The 24,035-nt window shown below is 40.2% G+C and overlaps 1 protein-coding gene across 3 annotated transcripts; it reads left to right on the top strand.

Moving 5' to 3' along the window:
- The first annotated feature begins 66 nt into the window (after positions 1 to 66).
- On the top strand, positions 67 to 24,035 carry MFSD11 (major facilitator superfamily domain containing 11). Of its 3 annotated transcripts, XR_014229727.1 has the most exons (16): positions 67 to 777; positions 2,574 to 2,733; positions 2,949 to 3,119; positions 4,695 to 4,750; positions 5,767 to 5,874; positions 6,300 to 6,379; positions 6,478 to 6,574; positions 8,752 to 8,810; positions 11,093 to 11,234; positions 12,081 to 12,121; positions 13,277 to 13,342; positions 15,416 to 15,541; positions 16,541 to 16,715; positions 17,710 to 17,845; positions 19,150 to 19,524; positions 23,544 to 24,035. XR_014229727.1 is itself a non-coding variant. In XM_082326778.1 (15 exons), the coding sequence occupies exons 3-15, from the start codon at positions 3,024 to 3,026 to the stop codon at positions 19,315 to 19,317; spliced, it is 1,350 nt and encodes a 449-aa protein (XP_082182904.1). In that variant the 5' UTR covers positions 67 to 229; positions 2,574 to 2,733; positions 2,949 to 3,023; the 3' UTR covers positions 19,318 to 21,458. The 3 variants fall into 3 exon arrangements, 2 of the variants coding, with proteins under 2 accessions (XP_082182904.1, XP_082182903.1); XM_082326778.1 differs by lacking the exon at positions 23,544 to 24,035 and having other exon boundaries at positions 67 to 229; positions 19,150 to 21,458; XM_082326777.1 differs by lacking the exon at positions 23,544 to 24,035 and having other exon boundaries at positions 19,150 to 21,458.

The raw sequence follows: 24,035 nt of genomic DNA, 5'->3' as shown, positions 1-24,035 counted from the left end.
GCCCCCCGCCCGGCGGCGGCCTCCCCCAGCGCCGCCTCATCTTTTTTGTCTGTGTTTTTTTCTCCTTCCCGGCCGCGGATCCCGGAGGCGGCCTCGGGGGGCGCACGGAAAAGCGCCTCCTAAATTAATAACTCGCCTGCCGTTGAAAGTGACCGTTACGGCGGCTCCGCCGTGACCCGGAAGGACTCGGCGGAGGCGGGGAAATTTTGAACAATGTGTGCCGAAAACGGTAAAAAAACGGAAATAAGGCGAGGCCTGGCTTTGCGAGGGGGAGGAGGGGCGGGAAACCCCCGCCGCGTGAAAAAAAAAGCGCTAACGAAGCGGAGCGCCTCTCGCGCGGGCGGGGAGGTGGCGGTTTAAGATGGCGGACGCGGAGGGGAGAGCGCTGTGAGGGGCGGCGGGCGGGGGCTCTCTGCTCGGGCCGCTGCCGTGGGCGCTCTGTGCCCTCCCTGCTCCCGCCGCAGCCGGGTGTCATGAGGGGCCTGGCGCGGGCCCTTCGCGGGCTGCTCTCCCCTCCCCTCCGGCCGGCGGCGGTGGCGGGTGAAGCCGCCTCGGCCCGCGCAGCGATGGATGCGCGCTGCGGAGCGCTGCCGGGGCAGCGTTGGTGCCTCTGGGGCAGCCCGCCCTCTCTCCCTCGGCAAGGCGGGCTCCGCCGGCTGCAGCGGTGCCTGCGAGGGAGCCGTGGGCCGAGCTGGGAAGCGCCAGGCGTCCTCCTTTCCACACAGCGCGCTCCGCCGGTTCAGGCTGCGGCACACGCGTGGTGGCATCGGAGCAAGGGTGAGGATCAGCACGGCCCTTGTGTGAGGCTGGCAAACATTCCCTGAGTTTTGTCTAGGGAATTCGGTGAAAGCCGCTCCTCCATCCCAAAGAGTTGTTGCTCTGTCATTTCAGACACTGAACAAAACTCCTGAACTCCGAGTATGAACTGTAATACTTAGTTCTCATTTTGCAACAATGATAAATGTTTCTACCCGTCTGTTTTGTAATACTATGTTGAAAAGAAGAATGGAAACAAAGAAGAGACGGTTCTCTACTGATTTGTTTAATGCAATGACAGTATCGATATGAGAAAGCAAATTCAGTGTTAGAATTTAAATCCTTATTCTTACTGTCATGTTTAATATTTTTTTCCACTGAAGAAGTATAAAAATAAGCAATGACATCAATACAAACCTAGAAGCGACAGTTTGTTTCCTGTTGCAAAAGACTTAAGAAATCAAATAAACTAGTACTGCACATTTTGTATTGCTTCATGGTATAGTGTTCATTATTTTTTCCCAGAGGATTTTGATTAAAACTTTTCTGATTCATCTGCTGAAACCCTTTCTCTAAGGAGAAATTTGAAGGTTATCTTTACAGTGATTTCCCTAAAATGACAGCGGGAGTTTCCTGTGTCCCTCGTTCACTGGTTTCACAGTCACTTCAGATCAATACAAGCTGCTGCCAGAACTGGCCCAGCACAGCAGCCCGGTTTGCTGTGCAGCCAGATGAACGCTTATGCTGGCACAAGGGGAAGAAGGTGTGAGCGGGACACGGCGCCTAGAGGATCTTAAAAATCTGCTGCTATAAATTCATAATATAGAAAAGGAAGAAGAGAACTTTGCTTGGGTTAAAAAAGCCCACCTTGACATTCTAATTGGATATTTGTAAAGTAGCCTCTGAATAATGATACTGATTTCTTCCACAAGTAGTAAATAAATAAAGAAATCTACATTTTTAGAAAATACAGCTCAGGAGTTAAAAAAGAGTTAAATATGTGACAATAGCTGGGATGTGGATTTTAAGTCCTTTACTATAGATAGCAGAGGTAAAATTTGATGATTCACTTCAATTCTGTGTTTCCTTCTTCTTCTTTCTTCCTCTTTGGCCATCAGTGCAGTGGAGCTGATTTAGCTGAGTGCTCAGTCCTGACTGGGAGCCCCGGCAGGGTGGGCACAGGGCAGTAACAGCAAAAAGCAGCCGTTCAGGCAATACAAGAGGTGTGACCCTCTTTCTGTTTTGTTGGTGATTTAACAGATCTTCAAAACTTGAAGACCAAGTGATCTTAAGTTTATTATTTAGAAATACTGTGAAGTAAAATACTACGGGTATATAATTAGTAAAACTGAATGTTATTCCTTGAGACAAAGCAGTGAAAGATTATGAAGACTTTCCGGAGTTGCTGAGACAGTGAAAGGCAGAAGCGCTGTGCAGAGCGTGTGTGTTGGTGGCACTGGGGTGCTTCATTTCTCCCAGGTGGGAATAATTTTCCCTTTGGAATGACTGTGTGTGTGTTTGAATTAGGCTAGTTAGTTTTCTTAGGCAACATTCTAAGACTTTTTTTATCTTGCTGGGTGTTATTTAGTGGATGGAGATGATAATTCTTAAAAACTACTACAAATATTTTTATTTTAAGGATCAGGAGGTTTCCACCCTGTCAAGTAGAAGTGTACTTTCATAAAACTGCATTTCCCATGGTGCACGAGGGCTCTCAGGCTGGGTCAGCTGATGTAGGTTGTGAAACCTCCTTATTTCCTGTCCAACATGCATGGAAATGACTGGTGTGTACCAATGTCTCATCTTTCCTTCGTCAGGTGATTTAAAGGCTTGGGACCAGACTTCTGGTTTAGAACAATGGCAAGAAACTGAGCTGATTAACTACCTCGGTATCTGGAAAACTGCTTCGGTTGGGGGAAGGAGATGTCATGAAGAAGTAACGTACTGCAGCCTGCTCTGTTAACTTCATGGGAAAAGGTAGAGAGAATCTTGATCTTTACCTTTTGTACCAGACCTTTGTCTTTGTTTTTTTTTTCCAGCTGCTGATTTTGCTGTACATTATTTAAGAGACTCACCAGATTTCTTGATTAGTTGATGGTTATGTCCTAGCAGGTAATAAGTAGCTCTAAGTAATTGTCATTTTTGAAGCTTTCTTTTTTGTTTTATTCTTTTTGCTTGTTTGTTTTTAACAGAAGTTAAGAGGAAACTTTTAAAAGAAAACAGAGTTTTTCCAGACTGAAGCTGAGGACTTGGCAAGAAAACACAAAATGTCTCCTGAATCAAAAAAACTTTTCAACATAATTATTTTGGGAGTCTCATTTATGTTTATATTCACTGCTTTCCAAACATGTGGAAATATTGCGGTAGGTGTGAATTGCAAAATGTGCCACATTTCTATCACAGTTATTCATCCTTTCTTCTCTTTCGTGTACTCTAATGTAAGAGTTGCTGTACTTGGAATTTTTTAACGTGCAGGACACCTTGACATTTTGTCTCCTTTCTTTTTGTTTAGTGTTAACTAGATTAAGTTGGTTAACTGGATAATTAAGCAGTTTATTTCTTTAAGATAGCATAGCTACATATGTAAATGTGCCTGATTAATTTTCTACTTTCTAAGCAATGAATCGTATCAAATGTTTGAACTTTAAAATCTTGTCTCTTTTGACACTTGCAATATTTAACAATTGAATTACATTGGACCTTCCATATTTCTGATTATTCTATATAGTCCTTTTCAAAATATTTGCCTAGGTTGTTATTATTAACCATGCCCCTAGTTTTTCTTAGAGTGTTTTCCCTAATCTAGCATTTTTTTCTTTTCTAACGAACTAGACATTGAGGAGGAGTATGAGGATAACATCTGACAAGTAGTCAGACTTCCACAATTGCTAGAACTGCCAAGTCACCTTCCATCTGAATAAGTAATTTACTGCTTTAGTATTGTGTATCTCTGCGTGCTGAAGCAAAATTGGGCATAGCATAACCCAAATTTACTGTTAGAAGCAAATTGTACTTTTACTACTTAAATTTTTAGAATCCTGCTACTGACGTACTTAGCCCAGATCCTCTAACTTACTGAGTTGTTGGCATTGCTTTCAGTAATAGTTATATGACCGAAGGACAGTTAGATTTCAACATACCTCGTGAGCCTGCAGCTCTTACAGCTTCTCTTTTGTTGCACACAAGAAGAATCGTTTTTGGGTTCAGACATATAAGTGTCCTTCGCTGCATTATAGAAATAACTACTTAGGATAGTTTTTGTAAAAGTCATACTGGCAGCGTGACATGGGTACCTAAGTACAGCCCAGTGGTCTTAGAAGTTCTGTAATGAATTCACAGCACCTCACTGAATTGGACCTAGTGATCACGCAATCATGTAATTTACTGTCATTAAAGTCATTACAAGTGACTTTCAATCAGATCTGCCCGCCAATCAACTAATTACATGGTCTCATGATCACTAAAGCTGATTCAAGGGGGAAAAAAAGCAACAGGGAAATAACAGGAAACCAAAAAGAACGGAAACTCTTATCAGAAGCTCATAGTTAGGTCAAATTAAGAGTATTGTGAAACATCTCCTTTTTTCCCCACTTTTTAAATTAAGGTAGTCATACGTATCTGCCTAAGAGAGGTGTTTTGTGAAACAGAAGTTTTGTGAAGTATTTTAAGTTCTCTGATGAAATCATGATATCATCCTAAAGTACTAATTACTGCTTCAAACATAGATGTTTCCCTGACAAATATCTCCTTCACCTTCATTGTGGAGGTGTTGTGAGTTGTAATTAACATTTTAAATTATTTTAAGTGCTTCGTAGAGTCTATTAATGATTAATTAATTATTAATTCTAACGTTTAATACTGACTTCAAACTGATGCAAATGTTCTCAAACTACAAGATACGTTCTGACATATTACAACATATGATTTTCTCCTCACAGCAAACTGTTATCACAAATCTAAACAACACGGATTTTCACGGCAGTGGCTACACAAGGTAATTTACACAGATCTGCTTATGACTTTGCTCCTTGCGGTGCGAAGCTAGGTATAATTTCATCTGGTAGAGATATACTCTCAAGAGATTGTAGTGTTCTGACTTCACAATTTAATAATATACTTAAAGCAATTTAAAGCATAGACTTCTCATTCACTCTAGTTCTACTCATTTCTGGTTGAACTACATATCTGTTTTGCACGTTTTCGTTGTAGGGAGAAAAAACACCCTACGGTCATCACGTTGTCAGCATTTTATCTTAGGAGGTGAAGAATGTGGAAGTCTTAAAATAAATAAAACTGCTAACTAAGGCCCTGGTTGTTTGCCCTTGTACGCCTCTGTGCGTTTGCATAGCACAGGTGGTGTGGATCAACTTCCAGGAAATACTGCATCATACATGGGAAGGGAGCAGTCAGAACGACGAGGAGCAAAGCCACGAAAAGCCGTTCTGTTTGTTCATTGCACTGGCATAGCCAAACTCGCCAAGCACGATCAGGGACCTTTTGTACGCCAAATTAAGCTGTCATATAGGAAAACCCGGTTGCTGCTTTGAAGGGTTTACTGTCTTAATTTAAACTAAAAATACAACTGGCACAAAATAGATCTATAAAATTTCGGTGGTGTATTTGGCAGAAAATGAAAACCTCCCTGACAGACGAATGAGGCTCTGGAACATTCTCCTTTAGAAGTACCGGGCACAAAATACAATAACTATTGTTAAGGCACAGTTTGACAAATGCGTGTTGTAAATTACAAGACGTGCTTGCCTGCAGTAGTTTGGGACGCTCTTCAGCAGTCCAAGAAACTCTGTACGCTCCTGTGTTCCCATGTAGAGCGCCAGGGGCGAAGGTAACAGAAGGAAGGAAATGTTTGACCGTGAAAGTTACGTAGTTACTTAAGTTATGTATGTACTTAACTTGATACTTTGGAATGGACTGAACATTCTTAAATCAGTTGCGCTTATAGCCTGTATTTATTTTTAAGTACTTAATCATCTTTCGTGTTTCTTTATGTAGCATGTCCATTATCTATGGAGTATTCTCTGCATCGAATCTTATCTCACCTTCAGTGGTAGCGATAGTAGGACCTCAGCTCTCCATGGTTGTTAGTGGCATATTTTATAGGTAAGTATTAATTTTGAATTTTTGTCTGCTTCCTTTGAAATCTTTCTTTCATTTTGTCACACCTAAGGCTACCATGCCGTACATGAAATTGTACTGGCTGAGGAAGGCAATGGTCTGTATCAGTAGGTGTGTGACTGCAGAGTACTTCAGCCTACTGGAAACAGAGTGGTTTTTTTTTCCGCAGTATTTCCAGACTTTGCTGACTGTGGAGTTCAGGCTGTGGTCTCAGATTAATGACTATATTAAAAAAAAAATCTACGTGCTTAGTGGAGTAAAAAGATTACCTTTTTTACATATGACCTGAACTATTTTCCAACGTTACTTAAGAGAGAGTAGCTGATTTAGAAGAAACTGAGATACCTGATTGTTAAAGCGCATTGTCCACTTTAAGTCTATATTCAGTAAACCGATCTCTTCTGTTCTAGCCTGTACATTGCAGTTTTTATCCAACCTGCTACATGGGCTTTCTACACTGCTTCTGTTTTTATTGGGATTGCAGCTGCTGGTAAGCATTGTTCTTACCCTGCTTACTATTCTTTGCTACGTTTGAATATACCTCTAAAATGTTTTTATTTCCTGAGCAATTTTTTCTGTATATTTCAGTACTCTGGACGGCACAGGGAAATTGCTTGACTGTAAATTCTGATGAAAACACCATTGGAAGGAACAGTGGAGTATTTTGGGCACTCTTACAGTCCAGGTAAGCTTTATTTGTTAATCTTTTTTTGGTTGTGTACACATTCTACTTTTTATATTTTTCTGATAAGTGGGAGACCGTGTCTAAAAACACTCCACTGGTACCTTGCAGTCAGTGAAGTGGGAGGGATGGTGCGTTATAGAACAATGAATGAAAGTTACATGTTGCAAGCCTCTGCTCTTGGCTTTATCTAAAAAAGATACGTTTCTGTTAGGGGAGCATTTGAAATATGTAACAGAGATCTTGTTGATTGTGGAGGGCTGTGCTAATTTGGGTCAGGATCCCAAGTGCACTAATAAGCCCTAATGGTCCTGAACAGCCTCACCTGGGACCTCTGCCACGCCCTTCCCATCAGCCCATGGGCCCAGGAGTCCCGTTTAAACTCAGCCCTGGGCCTCCAGTTCCTCTGGAGCTCTACTGGAGGAGCACTGGTCTCTAGCTCAGCCACAGATATGCCACAGTCAGCTCTGGATCCTGGTGGCCTGGGTCCCAGTCCGCAGGCTGACTGCCCACCTTGGCCTTGTTCTGCCTTGTCGCTGTGGGCCTGCGTGGCAATCGCTGGGCCTGGCTCCAGCCTTGACCTCAGACCTGCCCTGTCGCCACAGGCTTGTGTGATGGTCTGGGCTCTTGGCTGAGCCTGTCTACGATCTTTGGGTCTGCCCTGCTTGCTTTGCTCGAGTACCGCAGGGCTGGGCTCTAGCTGACGAGGCACCTTCTCTGCTGGAGGTGTTATCCCCCTGGACTCTTAGCCCTCCTTCCCCGAGGGAGCAGCTGGACCTTGCTGCTCGTTGACAAGTTGAAGTGAAGATACTAAAGCTGGACCTGGCGGTCAGAAGGGAGATCTTCTTGTTGATAGTTCTCTGATATTAAGCTTCAAGTGCTGCATCGACCAAAAAAGTCAACAAAAGGCTCGGCATCAAGAAGGGTAGTGAGAATGAGGTAGTGGATGCTGTGTTGCTGCCATTGAGTATTTTGTGCAGATATGGTTTATGCCTCTCAGGAGAGTGTAGTATAATTAGGGTACAGGGAAAAATAACAAAAATGTGCAAGAAGATAGAGCTGCTGACTTGAAGAGAGACTAAAATGGCTGGGACTCTTTCCTTTAGAGAAAATGCGTCTGAGGAGGATTATACTGATGGGTTACTAAAACACGAAGGCAGCAGGTGAGCTGCATGTAGAACTGTTGCTCACCAAATGCTGCTATACTAGAACTCAGGTCACTTGGTGAAACTAAAGAGGATTGGTTTGAAACAGATAAGTGCTTCTTTACACAGTGGGCGATTAGACTTTTGGGGCTTGCTGCCGCAGAAGGGTATAGGGTTGGATGGTGTCAGCAAGATCAAAAAGGGATCAAACAAGTTAATTGGCAACAGGTCCACAAATGGTTCCTGAAACCTTTTGCCACCCCTAATACAGCAGTTCTGGATATTGGGAGATAATGAGGGGAGTGAGTCGCAGGAAGTGCTTAGGCTGGTGAGCCTGCACTAGGTGGCATTGCTGATGCTGTTGTGGGGCCAGAACACTGGATTAGTACAACATCGGTCTGAACCAGTGGCATGCTGCTTGTGTTCTTTAAGTTTCAGGTTCCAGAATTAACATATCACTATGTTACCAGAGTAGCAATTTCTGCAAACCCAACTAATTGTGTGTATTACAGTGAGTAAAATGTATGGCTTTATATGAGGAAACTTTACTCTAAGGCTGTTTTGAATCACTATTCATTCAGAATTACAGTATTTCAGGAAACTGTAGGTAGGAACACAGCGTTTCCCTTGAGCTGTTAACAACCAATTTAGCATTGCTGGGGCAATACTTCAGACAAGACACAGGAGTCTCCTAAGGAGGTATTACAAAATCAGCTCCATAAATATGTCAGCTTTCTAACCTATACCCTTCCAAAATTAGAGAGAGAGGCAACTTAGACGCAGATTTCCTCATTTTTGCTGTCACCTTGTGTCTTGATTGCTGAAAACGAATAGCCAGCATTATGGGGAAGAATCTGCTACTGTGTTTGAAGTTCTGTATAGAGTAAGCGGTTTGCATGGAGAGTGGCTAGTGTCTTTATTTCTTTCACAATTGCACAGTACTATTTTTTGCATAGAATAATATTACTGTGATGCTACAAGCTTAATCTTGCCACAAAAAGTGCTGTTCACCTTTGTTGTCCTTTTTGTTTGCAGCTTGTTTTTTGGAAACCTCTATATATACTTTGCTTGGCAAGGAAAAACTCACATATCAGGTGGGTATTGCTTGTTTATGTGGGAGGCCATCCTTCAAAATATGGTAGTGTGAATAAACAGATGAAATAATGAACTGGAAAGTGCCAAGAAACTTACACAATAGCAGACAATTTTTCCAATTTATTGTTAGATAGACTCTATTTTTGGAGTATGTTTTTGATTCAGTGTTCCATGGTACTCACGGCCCTTGAATTACGTATGTTGTTTTCCTGCATGCAGTGAGTACCTTCTTTTAGGATATTATGCATGAAATTCTTCGGAATGCTAAATTAGAATAAGGTTTTCCATAATAGCTACTCTGGGATTTTCCTGGTGCCAAAATACACATATTTGGGGGGAAAGCTATTCTGGAACGGCTATATGTTTAATATACATGCTATCCTGTTCCAAAGTAAGTTCCTGGAGTAGACCGTCCTTCTAAATCAGATTGGAGACTGATTAACCTATGAAATGAAGGAAAAGAAAGGAAAACGATTCATGGCTGCACTAATCATTGTGCTGGCACAAAGCAGTGGCAGGACAGAGGTCGAGATGTGCAGCTGGGCTGAGAGCGGGCGGCTGCTGCTTAAACTGGCAGCGTTGCTGGAGGAGTGTGTGAAGCTCAGTCTTCCTTTCTTGGCATAGTTTATGAAGACTAACTTCCTAATGGGATGTAATTAATACTGTAGTTTTTTTCATTTGACATAGTGCTAGACTGGTAAAGAGCAGGGGAGAGAACAGTGAACCTAATAATATTCTTAAGAAGCTGGATAGTGGTTGAGACTCATTGGTTTTAAAGCAGAGATTTCCACTTCAGTAAGCAAGGCAAGGTGGGGGGGTGTCCGCTGAGAAAATGGCAATGGTGAAAATAGAGCAAAATGTAAGACTAATTATAAAACCTGAGTATTGCTGGAAAACCAACATTTTGTAAATAAATAGGGTTGATTGTCCTGTTCTATAAGAACTGTGAGAGTTTTCTTTATTGTAGTGTTAAACTGAAATATCTACTAGAATGGTCAATTCTTTTAGCGTTTAAAAGATGAGGATACTTCTGTTGTAGTCAATCAGGAATAAGATGTTGCTTTTTAAATGATAATTGTCAGGCTTCAGAAATACTGCCCTGTTGAGATGGATAGTCCACTTCATGTCTCCGTTAGATCTGTCCTTTCAGGTTCCTCACAGACGTGGGCTTGGTAGCACAGCACAGGTTAATTTTTAAAGGTCAGCTCCCACATTCCCTCATCTTTAACACAAAGGCTTAAATGTTGCTGAAAGTATTGGAGACCCTTTGGGTCTGGTGGTTCTGGAATTCTGTGCATTCTAAATTTCATTGCTCTTTCTAACCACAGAACAGAGCAACTAACCGTGAGGGAGGTCTGCTGTTACGTTTCCTCCCATCTTTAAATGTCTTGAGACTCCTCTTTGTTAAAAAATGCTGGTATCAGAAGATCTGAGAGTGTTTAAAAACCAATTCCTCCTTCCTTTTACAACCTAAATGAAAATTTTACAGGCATTTCAAGGTGAAGCACGTATTCTCTTTTTGATCTGTAATCATACATGTTATTTTTAACTGATGTAAAACAGTTTTATGTTTACCTTTAAGCTAAAAGGGAAGTAAATACAAATGTAGGCCATATCTTCAGAATCATACGCTAGTTCAATCACAACTATTAGATGTTTCTTGGCTTTTTTTTTCTGCTTAATATTTGTAAATGGGAATGACTTCTGCCTTACAGCCTTCCCTGTGCCAAACGGGTGGGTTAGTGCAGCAGAGCCCGTGCATAGGGCAGCGATTACCTTCCTCCAGCTGCACGCTGTAGGATGTGTCAGTCAGGGTTCAGTGGTTTTCAGGCCTTTGTAGTTTACAAGCCTGCCAGTTTATGACGTTACAGTGCTAATATTTCTGATGTTGGTAAAGAGCTTTTTTTAGAAATCTGAAGGGTTTTGGGGTGCTTTGCTGTGTCCACTCTGAATTATATAAGTCTTGAAAGATGTACTTTCTTCTGCTAATAATTCATGCACTTCCTTTGTTAATTGGCTCCTCCCTGGTCATAGCCTTTGCATGGCAGAAAATGCGAGTGACACTCTTTAATATGCTGGTATTTTATTAGCATCATAAAACTGAGACAGGAATTTGCCAGCAGCTGGGTACCTTTTGCTCCATGTGGAAGGTAAGTTAGAAAATTAGTATGCATTTTAAAGACTGTTACGTAGTATGTCTGTGTTAGTTCTTTGAACGTCATTGGATTGGTTTGAATTGCTTTTGCACATCTAGTTATGACTCTTCTTTGTTTTTCCACAGAGAGCGATCGCAGAACTGTCTTCATTGCTCTGACTGTTATCAGTCTTGTGGGCACAGTTCTGTTCTTTCTGATTAGGAAACAAGAGGACACAAAGGCTCCAGGGGAGGAAGATTCTGCTAATGAAATCCTGGGGGACAGCTCGTAAGTGCTTATGACCATAACATGTTGTCACGTACACTCATCTGTGCTCCCGCTCCTCAATGGAACATCGTGCATTCGCTTCCCCTCTACACTGGAAGCACAAATGCTGTGAACAACCTGTAGAATTTTCAGATGTAATAGGAAAGTGTCTGTACTTTAACAAGTGACAATTAATGTTCTTTATGTGACATATTTTCAAGGGTGGAGTGCAGTACTGCACGTTAAGTTTTTCCATTGATAAGTAAGTGCCTTTGGAAAGACACCTTTTACCTCTTTTCTCCACTGATTATTATTAAATATCTGTCTGCCTTTCATAGTCTGTCTTGCCCTCGTTGGCCCAGTTCAAAGGCTGGAATAAGCAGAAATTACTCCCTTTTTATGGGTTATCTTTCATGTACTGAAACATGTTTTTCATATCTTCTCAAAATGTATATATGCCACCCTGATAAATACCTTAGAAATGCATAGGTACACAGATAAATTTAGTATAGTTTTGCCTGAGGCATCAGTTTAAATATTTTTGCTTCATTTAAAGAACAATGACAATGTTAGAAAAACATCAGTAAGTATGCCAGTGAAAAAACGTTCAAAGCTAAAAACGCTCAGAAGAAAGACTCTGTTAAGCAGGTTAATTTTTGAACAGCATTCACTAGTGCAGAAAGCAAATAAATTTTGTGGCTACTAGTTTAGATTCTCAGAAATTTTTAATAATGTATTAGCATAATCCAGTATATAGCGCCAGGCTAGAAAACATACAGAAGACTTGAAAAATTAAGCTGCCTTCCAGCATAGCGATACAGCGTGGTCATTCTTTTTCTGTTTTGACTCAGTCATTTATTTACCCAGGTCTGCACAAAACAAAATGACGAGAGCAGTGGCTGCCTTCAGTAAGTACTGTTTCGCATGAGTTGCTTCAAAAAATACTGACGTAGCCTTTCCAGCTCCCCATGATTCTGCTGATAATGTGATTGTGTACAAATCACTTAGAACAAAAATTTGTGAGCAAATAAGGTTTTAAGAATGCATTTCAGTTATTCCACTTCAAATACAGTCCTTCAGGGATGGCCTGCTTGGAAAAATGGCTGCCAGATGGCAGCGGTTTTCAGACCAGAGATGACAGGTCACATAGGCACACAGGAGAGATGAGTTTTGAGCCTGAAAGGAATTGAGTTGTCTCTGTGAGTATTTGCGATTTTGAGCCTAGCCAGAATGGGGCTTGCAACTGGAAAAGCTTGGGAAGCGCTGGACTAACGTGTGGGTAAATGACCGTTGATGTGTGATTGGTGTGAGCTGGCTGGCTGCGCTTCAGCAGCGCTCCTTTCAGGTGGCGATACCGTACAAACAAAGCTTGACTGCAGGCACAGAAAGCGAAGCAGACTTCACTTCAATTACGTACTACTATAGCCCAGGAGAAATTTGGAGGGGTAATTCCTTGATGTAGTTTCAGATCCAAGCTACTTTACAACAGCTTCCTTGTCTAGATAAGCTCAAAAAGAGCAGGTCACCACTTGAGAAAGCTAGTGCATGAAAGTTTAAAAACAAAAATTCACTCCCATAACAAGATAAAGAAGTAGTTACATGTTGTTTTATTTTGTCACCAAATGATACCAGTTAAAAACAACAGTTTTTGAACTGGAGCATCTGCAGCTTCCATTGAAGTTTGATGTGGTCTGCCTGTGACCGTTTAGTTTGTTTTGAGAACATGGAGATCTTTACTGAGAATTTATTTATCCTTTTAGGAGACAATTGCCATGAACTGAGAGAGAGTACAACAATACAATGAGGAGAAAATTGTCTGCTAATTGTAAACTGTGTATCCCCTCTTTAATATTTCCCCCCTTGCATTTCTTAGAAAAAAGGATTTTGGGTAACAGCATTGCTTTCAAAGAGCAAGTCAGGCTTGGTTTGCTTAGCACTCTGCTTACTGTAATAAAGTCACAGTTTGCATAATTTTAACCTATTTTTGCAAAGAGCAAAAGAAAGTCTAGATTGTCTTAATAGTGTTATCAGTTATATTAATTTTCATTATCGTGTCTTTACAGAGAAATCTATAAAGCTGAGCTTCACCAAAGAGATTCTGCTTCTCAGTGTTACAACAGCTTACACAGGTATGAAGCAAGCAGAGTGTATAATTATGTAGCAGGGTCAGGGCATCGTCTGGAATTTTAACCCCAGAGCAGGATGGCAATTCCATATCTCTGCAAACATTACTTGAATATTTCAATTAACTTTGAACGAGTTACTCACAGCATTTCTGTGTTCTGCAAAGTGTTTCTAGTGTGGGAGGAGGGGTGCACCTAAATCTGCAAATACTGACAGATGTAGTAATGCTTGGTTCAGTACAGTTCTGGGTCACCCAAATTGAGGGTTAGGCAAAATTTACATAGCTGGTTTTTATGTCATTTGGCATTACACTATCAATAGGTTGTAGATTGTTTAATGCAGCTGCATTGCATTTTAATTAAAATTATTTTTGTCAAATACACTTTCAGTGTCCCCTTCATTGAGGCGTGGGAGATTACTAACAGTCTTCATTTTAGTCTTGGTTCTATTGGGAAAAAGTTTATCCATTTTCAACTATTTCTGTCACTAGTATTTGCTGTGGCAAGAGCTCTCTTTCTTCTTAGCAACTTTGGTTAAACCTGGTCTGCCATTGTTAGATCAAGGTATGAGTTGTAAAATAAAAATACATTTATTTTTGCCATATACCAAAGTGATTCTTCCACAAAAATACTTAAAATGTTCAAAATGTTGCTGGGATCCTTTAATGGATTTTGGGGGGTTTCTTGCTCCTTATTTGGCTTCAGATGTAGTTCTGTTCATGATCAAACTAAGTTTTAGGAAGAATAGATGTATTTTCAGAACCTCAGCTCCAAGTCACCATTATGAAAAATCGTTGTTAGCTCTTGTAAGTGAAAAGAAAGACTTAATGTGAACAAACAATAAAAAGCGCCATAACATCTGCCGAAGTTGCAGTCAGCTTCTGGTAGAGGAATAGCAATAGCAGCTATGAAGTCAGCTTGCACCCGCCACTAATCCGAGTTACAAGTTACTTCGTAGCATTGCCAGTGTTGTGTTAGCCCAAATTAACTACCTTGAATTCCTCTTAGATGTTCAGTGCAATGGCAATGTGAAGCAAGATAACAAGGGAAGGGAGTCAGTCAGGTTCTGCCTGATTAATCTGCAATTTGGTCTTAAAGGTAGCAGAATAAAATCAGTCCAGCATGGAAAAAATAGCTGCTGCCATCTGGTGGCTCTTGGCCAATATTGCTGCTCTATGTAGGAAAATATAAAATCCTATAAGGCCAACAAAAGCTGTTATTGCCAAAATCAGTGGCTGGATTGTTAAGACTATAAAGTTCATCCCTTTTTGAGGGGTATATGCGTTCATATACCGTGTTAGGTAGCCTGCTACTGGTAGACCAGGATATGGTGCACCATATTTTTGCAATAGCAAAAGACAAAGGAGGTGAATTAGAAACAGTTTTATTTTGAACTGTTTTTCTTTGTTTAAGCATAACACTTTGTGGGTTTTTTTAAATATACTTTTTGTTAAGAAACTGATATTTTTACACTGGTTGCTTATGGTCATGCTAGTTGGACTCAGCTATGTTACCTTTCCTCACAGTAATGGCATTAGAAAGAAAGAAGCGTTTTAAACAAATAGCAGTTGTTCTTTCTCAGTTTTAGTTCCCTATGTACGTATAGAAAAGCAGCAGTCCGTTTTAGGAATCTTAGCTCCTTATTGGTATTTGGGGATGCAGGGACTTTCTTAGGAATGCCATAACTTGGGGGGGAACCTTACACTGAAATTGTGCTTTATTTCTTCAGTTACTTTAAGTGTTATTTCACATGGCACCTTTCATTGGGATGGAATTCCAAAGTTCTTGGAAAGTAGAAATATAAATGATATATAGGGATTGTGTCAACAGAAGCAGAGCTGAACCGAAGTGCATGTGACGCTAATTAGTGACACTGACTTTTCTAATATAGCTTTTGTAAACTGGCATGGGAGATATCATAATTACATAGTTTAAAATTCCCTGTTTGCTTCTATTATGTATACCTCATTTAAATACATGTGAAAGAGACTTTAGGGAAAAACAGCCTTTAGACATAAAGAATTTTTTCATAACTTTCATGATAATTCATCTATCAATTTTCTTTGGTTTCCTTCAAAGGTTTGGAACTAACGTTCTTTTCTGGAGTATATGGAACATGTATTGGTGCTGTGAATAGGTTTGGCAGTGAAGAGAAAAGCCTCATTGGTCTCTCTGGTATTTTTATTGGTGTTGGAGAAATTTTAGGTGAGTCTCAATTTACTACCTTATAGACAAAAAAGGATTAAGATGTAGTTCCTCAAAATGTTGTTTTTGTATTTAACTGAACAGTGCCTTTCGAGCTTCCAGCAATGACTCTGTAAACAAAAAAGGAAATATTAGAAATAAAGTTGTCAGTGCGGTTCCTTATTGCACTGTGAATTACACATTACACCATGTAAAGTGAATGCGGACTAGGATGTGAAACACTGATGACTATGAATCCTGAGACTTTGCATTCTTGGGTTAGTGCAAAGAAACGTAAGACTTAGAACGAGAGAAACACTAGGCTGCAATGTTATTAGGGAATTTTCAGCATTTTGGTATTCTGTTTTTAAATAGTATTCTGTTTACATTTTTATTATTTCTTAAGTGGTGTTGTAACTATTTTAAATGTATTTAAAAAGTATTACACTAAAGATTTCTTTCTTTAAAAAAGTTAGCTTATGTTAAATGAGATCTGATATTTGAATAAAGGTAATGTTCATTAAGTAAACTTTTTTTTTGCTTAAGCTCAAGTACTGCAGTATTTATAAAAACAACAACAAAAACCCAACAAAACACTGTCTTTGTTCACTAGCAACTTGGATCCATAGAGAGATGCATGTTTTAGCAATTAAAAGAGCTAAGCACAAGGCCATCCACTTTCACGTAGTACTGCTGCATTACTGGAGGAAACAGTGGCTGCTGGGAAAATACTTGCAGAAAGGTTAAGTGTCTTCCTTGGCAGTCACCTGCTACATCTCCTGCCCGCCTTTCCCAGACAGCTCGAGCAACCCAAAGGTTATGTCACCTGGCAAATGCGGCTGGCAGATCTGGCAAACTCCTTGGGACTATTTTCGTGTCTGTCAATCTTTCAGTTATCCAATATGGGGAAGTTTATCATCTAAGACTTACGCCTTTTTTTTTCTTCAGTATTTTAAGTTTGGTTCTGTTCTTTATGTCTTCAGTTCTGATTTAATTATCCAATCTTTTTGACTCATACAGGTGGAGGAATCTTCGGTTTACTGAGCAAGAATAATCGCTTTGGCAGGAACCCTGTTGTGATGCTAGGCATCGTTGTCCATTTCATAGCCTTTTACTTAATTTTTTTCAACATGCCAAATGATGCCCCTATTGCTCCTATGGAAGGAACAGATGATGTTGCTTATATGATTCCAAGGTATGTAAACTTTTTCCTTTGCTTGGTGTGACTCAAGATGTGTATAAAGAGCTTGTTCCTCTAACAGAAAACTCCTTGAAGCAGTTTTTCTGGGTAGTTGACTAACTTCGTAGAAAAGGCTTTCAGGAATTCTGTTTTTATTCAGGGTAGATATTCTACCAGTGTGCTCCCAATTTAGGAATTTAAATGGCATAAGAAGGAAAAGCATGAGGGTATTTGGTAGCAGTTCTGTCACTTGGGAACTGATGTTCCTGACTTCTAGTACAATAGTGAGACCAGTGAGTATTGTACTAGGTGTCAGGAATTCAGCTTATTATAAAACAGTGTTGGACTCGGTTTTACTGCAGCAGGGAGCACCAGCCTTGCACTGTTGCACTGGTTTCCGAAGTCCACTTGATCTAACTGGAGCCGTGCTATGCCTGTCTCTTATACCCCTCAGTGTCAGGGGAGGAATATAGGGAGCTTTCTTATCTCATCATTGCAACTTTCTTTTGGGGTGTATGTTTGCCAATTTGTGTAAAAATACAGTGTTGTCAGTTTGTGTAGACGTAGCTGCTAACTTGCAATTATTAGCGCTTGTGCCTGTGCTAGTGGCTATTCTTTATTTAACTGGAGTATTTTTCTGCAAAATGAATTGGTATTTCTCTAATATTCCTGCAGCTTTTAAGAACTCGACACGTGTGTCTCAGCTTTTAATCACTGCCTTGTGGGTTTTGTGGCTCCAAGCACCAAAATGAGTTCTTCTAGCAGTTCTAATTCAGTGCAGAATTGACTGCAGGAAACAGTAACAGAAGTTGTAGCATTCAAGAAATTAAAATCTGATTAAACGATTCTTTTTGCCAAGCCAAGTGTTCCCAGTTCTTTTCCAGTGAAATTTAAAGTTTGATAACTTTCTTCCATTCTCACTTTCCAAATAAGTCTGACAAAAATAGTTTGTAGATGTGTAACCTGTTTGAACGGATGGCTTTTAAATTTGATTCATTTTCTTCTTCAGCAAAGAGGTGGCCATACTCTGCAGCTTTCTGTTGGGCCTGGGGGACAGCTGCTTTAACACCCAGCTCCTCAGTATTTTAGGATTCCTCTATTCGGAAGACAGCGCTCCTGCCTTTGCCATCTTTAAGTTTGTTCAGGTATTTGTTTCAGCCTTTTGAAATTATGATTGTTCGAATGCTATTGAAATACTGGGCTGGGTTTGTTTAATGAGCTGAGAAAAATGATTTCAGCCGGGTTTTTTGTCTTTCACAGGAGAGAAAAAAGTTTTTAGGTAGGAATAGCTTGATTGTATAGGTTGGTGTGATTATATAATCGAAATGCTATTGCTGCTTACGAGTTTTGAGGGATGTTAGAAGTGTTGGGAATTGTAGTTTAAAGTCAAAAGGCTAGTACAGTTAACCGGGCTTGGATTTTATTTAAATAATCATTTACTGAATGTATTTACTCAGAGAAGTCTTTGACAGAGGGGTGTGAGTTAAAAGGAAACAAATTATGTAAATAGTAGTTGAAGAGTTTGTGGATGTTGTACCATATCACTGGGAGTTATCGGGTGGGTATGCAGACAAAAAAGAATTAAGCAATGTTCATCTGTCCTTAAATGGTCAGAATGCCAAAATAAATGAATCTGTGCTAGCTGGAGACTCAATGGAAAGTCTTCATACAATATCAATACAACTGCTGTATTTTGGATAGATCACTTCGGTCACAGGCATTAATCTTGTTTGGTACTGAACCTCCCAGGTCAAGATCTCTGTTGATCAGGGGTGTCGGTAGAAAAACGGTGGTGCAAAGTATTGAACCTGTTCATGCATGGTCACACCAACAGCAAGCTGGTGCTGGGAGCAGAGGTCGGGGGGTGTCTAGTTTAAAAGATAACAGCTGCTTGCTTCAAAAAGATATTTTTTTTTTCTGTGTGCACCGCTCCATTTTTGTATCATTCTCAGGGATATGTAAGAATTTAAGATGGACATGGAACATAAAGATTATATGAGCTCTAATAAAAGTTTTACGTTTAAAAAGGATAGATTGCAAGTAAGCAACACTGCTTGTCAAAGCATGTAGCTATTTTGATATAGACGAGTTTGTGATGCTGTAAAACTGGAAATAGTTTTCTGGATTTTGTCTTAAAGCCTTGGCAGTGGTGTTTCTAGACAAACTGTTTCCAAATACCAGAGAACTGCACTTGTGATGCTAAAACACTTTTGAGTTTTGTGTTCACGTTCTGCAGTGAACACATTTAACAACTAAAAACTACACCTGTTGTATATCCTATTAATATATCATATGTTGAGGTATAACGAAGTTTTCAGATGATGTATCTTCTACACTACTGAGAGCTGCACATTAAACTGTGTGTGTGTCAGTTTGATAATCCTTGTATAGCAATACTAGCCTGGATATCTCCGCTGATAATCTCTCTACATTGTGTTTTTTCTCTCAGTCCATCTGTGCTGCAGTTGCATATTTCTACAGCAACTACTTCCTTCTGCAATGGCAACTCCTGATCATGGTGGTAGTGGGCTTCTTTGGAACAATTACCTTCTTCACAGTGGAGTGGGAGGCGGCAGCAGCTCTTGTTGCCCGTGGCTCGGACTACAGCAGCATTTGATCTAGATACCATGCCTAATCCAACATAAGGAAAAACGCAGGCACATTTATTGTGAAGGATGCGAGAAGGTGAAAAGATCACACTGCTGCAGAGGTTAAGGTGGAGGAAGCTACTACCAATCACCATCGGTCTAACTGAATGTGAAACATGGGAGAAAAAATGGCAAATTTGAAAGGGTTTTTTTCTTGCTTTAATCAACTGAGCGTGGTATGCACGTTCTTAAAAATCTGGTATTAGAAAGGGAAGGAAATGTAGAGATTTTTGTATTGAACTGTTCAGAGATGTACATTTTAGAATGTAATGGCCTAACTTCACTCTACCATGCACTACGGAATTACAGTTTCTTTTTTTCCCCTTAAATTATTTTTCCTATATTCTAGTTCTGCAGACACTTGAATTCTTGTATTGAATGAGTGATATTTTTATAAGGTACATTATGTCGCAGAGTGTGTCTGCACAACTGAGAAATCAATTTGTCATTGACTTTTTCAACAGTTAGATATGTAGAAGTATTTCTGTGGGAAATGTTGCCTTCTGATTCTGTATCACCCAGTTCCTTGTTTCCCAACCATTTGTTTATTAATCTATTTCATGTGCTTAAATTTAATCAGACGCATGGTTTTTGGTTTTGTTGTTTTTTTTTTTTTTTAAGAAAGTGGATCAGGTTGTAGTGTGACATGAAAGATTTTATCAGAATTTGAAGAAGTTACCCTCAGCCATCTTAAGGGTGTTATCCTGTGATCTGTGAAGTGTTGATAACTGAAAACAGTCTCTTGGTTCAGCATCTCAGAATTGAACTGTGTTGGCATAGCTGCTGAAACTTCCTCAGGGTAATGCTATATGAAGGACCGTAAGACGTGGCTTCCCTCCCAGATTCCCAAATAGCTCTTTTGAGTTCAATGAAATTTTCATCGTAGTCGGTGATGGGAGCATTGACTAAGATATAACTTTTTAAAGTACAAATAGACTCAGAATGTGAACTGTAAGATAATCTTGCAGTGGTTATTTTACTGCATAGTCTAAAAATACCTGAAACGCTTGACGTAAGTTGTTTCATTCGGTATATCTTGGGAAGGCTGTACTGTAATCTTATTCTGCCAAATGTGAAAACAAGGATATAGCATAGTATCTAAGTTTTAATCCAAAACTGTTATAGGTGGTAGAATACAGGCAGTGAATGCAACTCACCTTGATTTTTGTCTGTCTACGTGACTCTGTAGTACTTGCAGTTATGTTTCTGTCTGCTGGGCAAACAAGATGCAACCGAGAGCAGGTATGGAACACCGAGAAGGTGGTTTTTAGGCACTCCACATAGCTATTTTTAGAAAAGTACCATTTGCCAACCTTTTCTTATGCACAGTCAGAATGTTAATGTCTTACCTTTAAAGACAAGTAAAAAAAGTCGACTCAGTGTGTGTCAGTAGCTTCTGCATGTCAGAACTAGGTAGGTGTACCCAAGGTGGAAGTCAGTGAGGGAGCATGGTATCTCCTGTGATGTTTGCTGTCACTTTGCTCTTGCAGGGCACGTAACGCGTGAGCCCCGTGAAGCACAGCCCTCCTCGTGCGCAGTAAAACAGCAGAGAGGTTATTTTACAGGCATGCAGAAAGGGATTTTTAAATTCACTGCAGGTTTTTGCTGCGAGATCAGCAAGGTGTTAATGGGAGGATGAGAGGGCACCTGAACAGTTGGCAAGCAATGAAATCTGTGAGGACAGCCAGGAGAGAAAGCCTTTGTGTACTCCCAGGAGATTTAATGAATGATGTAAAAGAGAATGAGACAGAACACACATTTGAGCAAGGGGTTACCGAAGCCATTCCAATTTGTCAGAGAAACTGAAAAAGCATTCAGTATTCAATCAATATATATATGATTAATGTGACTAGCAGCACTCTAATGCCTCTCTCTTATCCGCTCCTGTTAGCCTGTAATTTGAAGCATACTGTTATATACTGAGCCCCGTGAAAGGTGTAGATGATAAGATGCTGCCAGTGATTAGAATTCTCTTGTTGCTACACATTTGTGTTTTCTCCCAAGTACCAAAACGGATAAAAAGCTTTTTTTGAGATAGGAATTACTGACTTTTGTCTCCAAACTCCTCCTGGGATCTGTTTTCCCCTACATACCAACGAGAGAAGAAAGACTTGGAAGTTCCCAAGGAACAATTTTGTCTTACAGTACATGGGGGGGGGGGAATGATTCTTGGGTCTTGTGATGATGAGTAACTTATAAATGCATTTAAAATGATGTCATTTAACTGTAGCTAGGTTACGGCTCTTGTGAGGTTGCTTCTTAAATTGATCCCTTTTAATGATGAACTTCTGTGTTGTTCGTCTGCCATATAAGAATTATATCGACTATTTTATTAGAAGTTAAAGAAAATTGCTAAGTTTATGTCGTTTCAAAAAGCATTTTGAGACTGACTTTAAGGGATACTAATGAACTAGGACCTGTGGATTTTCAGTATCTCTGCGAATCTGATGCCTCTTTTTGTTTTGTCTCTGTTCTGCTTGGTCTGACTATCAGACAATGTTAGAAGGCTGTTCAGAACTATTTATTGGGTCATTAGAGTGAAGTATTATTGCTCTGTGACAAGTTGAAATGAAATTCTCAAAACTGCATCTTGGATAGCCAATTTTTTTTTACTGTTAACTATATAAGTATCACTTTTGCGTTTGATCTTGAGAGACAGTTCTCAGTTATGCAAGCCGATGATGACACACGATTGCTTTTCACTTATTCATATTTCTTCAATTTGTCAGGAGGTGAAAAATCCACCCAGCTACACACAGTCGTTAGTTCGGTCAAAATTTTTGGTATAGCAATATAAAGAATAGTAATGCTGACATCTGTTTATGATTCCATCTTTCATCTTTTTATCAGCATTTACCAGCCCTGAGACTGCACCCCACTCATTTCACCTCCTTGGCCTTTGGACAATTTCACGTTAACCTGAATTGGGAGCTTACTGTTGAATTAAGTGGGATTTGAAAAAAGGCTTTTGCTGTATTTGTGGCATCGTGGGTTTGTTTTATAGTGGGGATTTTATCTTTATAAGTGAAATTACACATTAAGTTGCTTGGGTTTATTGAAAAGTTGTCTTTTTTATTTTTTTCCCCTCTTTTGTATCCTTTTAAGTTGTTACTAAGGTTTAATATCTTGACATAGCACATCCCCAAGTTTTTCAAACAAATGCTGAAGAGGAAATGAAAACTGATATTCTTGACATGTGTGCCAAAGAAGCTGCTACAAATTAGTCTTTAATGCATATCATAAAGCATATCTATTTCTTTGTCTTGCCAGTTGGTTTTCATTTTGATATATGAATGTATGGAAAGAGAAGATTTCTACAACTGTAGACCTTGTTCATAATTAAGTGATGTGCTTTTACTTTTGTTGTGTTAATGTCATTGGGTACAATCTGTCAGCAAGCTGAGATAAGGAAGAGAACCGTTTATAAAATGTTCTTTATAAATCATCTATAAATTTCTGCAGATACAGCTAAAGTCATGAGGGATGTAAAAAAGTAAAAACAAACAAACAAAAAACCCCAAACCAAACAAACATAACCTTTACCGAGGTCCCTATCTTAGCAGAAGCCCTCCTGTGGTTCAGTTATTAAAAAAAGAAGTCTTCTGCTGGCATAGTTCTTTCCATTTTTGTGACCATTTTAAATTATACTGGAAAGAGACTTTTCTGGTGGAGTTTGCTGGTATAACTTTGTGGGAAAAATCATTTAATTGCAGACAGCCATGCATTCGGGACTGCGTGTTGGTTAACCGGGCTGGGAAAGCTCCGTTTGACTCGGTTTGACCTCGGCAGGTTTCCCCCAGCCGGGGAGCGCGGCTCCCGGGCCGCCCGCCCGCTGCCAGGAGCCAACGCTGCAGGGGTTTCCTCGCAGCCCCTCTCTGTTTGAAGCGCAGGCGTGTGCGAAGCAAGCCTCAAAGCTTGTTTTCTAGGGCAATGATTAATTGTTTGCTGTCAGTATAAATAGGAACCGCGATGTTCAACATCATGCCAGCAGACACGGTACTCAGCTTTGACGTGAATTGCGCAAGTGTGTTAGTTAAGACAGGATCTTGTAACCGTGACCACTGATTTTTCTAGCGAAATGCATTTTCGAAGACTTTATCCACACCATGGTTTCCCTTGGAAGTCTTAATAGCCCCGCTTATGCTAATTGACTGGCAGCAGCAATTAATACTGTGTTTTCCTTGTGCCCTGGTAGGTCTTCTAACATGCTGGCAGCAATATTAAAAAATGGGGGAATTTAGAGGTGGAGGTGAAGCTGAGAAGCTAGCTGCTTAACGAGATGCTTGCCGCGCTGATACGACCACGCTGGTTCAGAAGCAAGGTTGAGAGACTTGCAGTTTTCATGGATAAATTCAGAATGATGCTTCGATAAGTTTAACTTCAGAGATTGTGTCAGTACCACAGAGAAGCACTGATGAGAGAGCGGGAAAACATCCTTAAAGTGCAGTAGAGAGCAAACCTGGAACTGAATAATCCTCAGCGGGCGCGCGAAGGGGTGCTTCGTTCGGCGGAGCCTGGGCGCTTGGCCGCTGCTGGCAGCGGCTCGCTTCTATTCGTTCCGTACGTCCTCTGCTGTCTGAGTTATTTCAGCTGTTGACATCTCCTCTCCAAGCAATCCTTTCTCTTTTGTTTACATTTTTGACACTGTAGAAGTCTAATTTAAATGATTGAAACTTTTTATACTTTA

Source organism: Platalea leucorodia (genome assembly GCF_965183815.1).
Source record: "Platalea leucorodia genome assembly, chromosome: 14".
Taxonomy (NCBI): domain Eukaryota; kingdom Metazoa; phylum Chordata; class Aves; order Pelecaniformes; family Threskiornithidae; genus Platalea; species Platalea leucorodia.
This window is presented reverse-complemented; position numbering and strand designations above follow the sequence as displayed.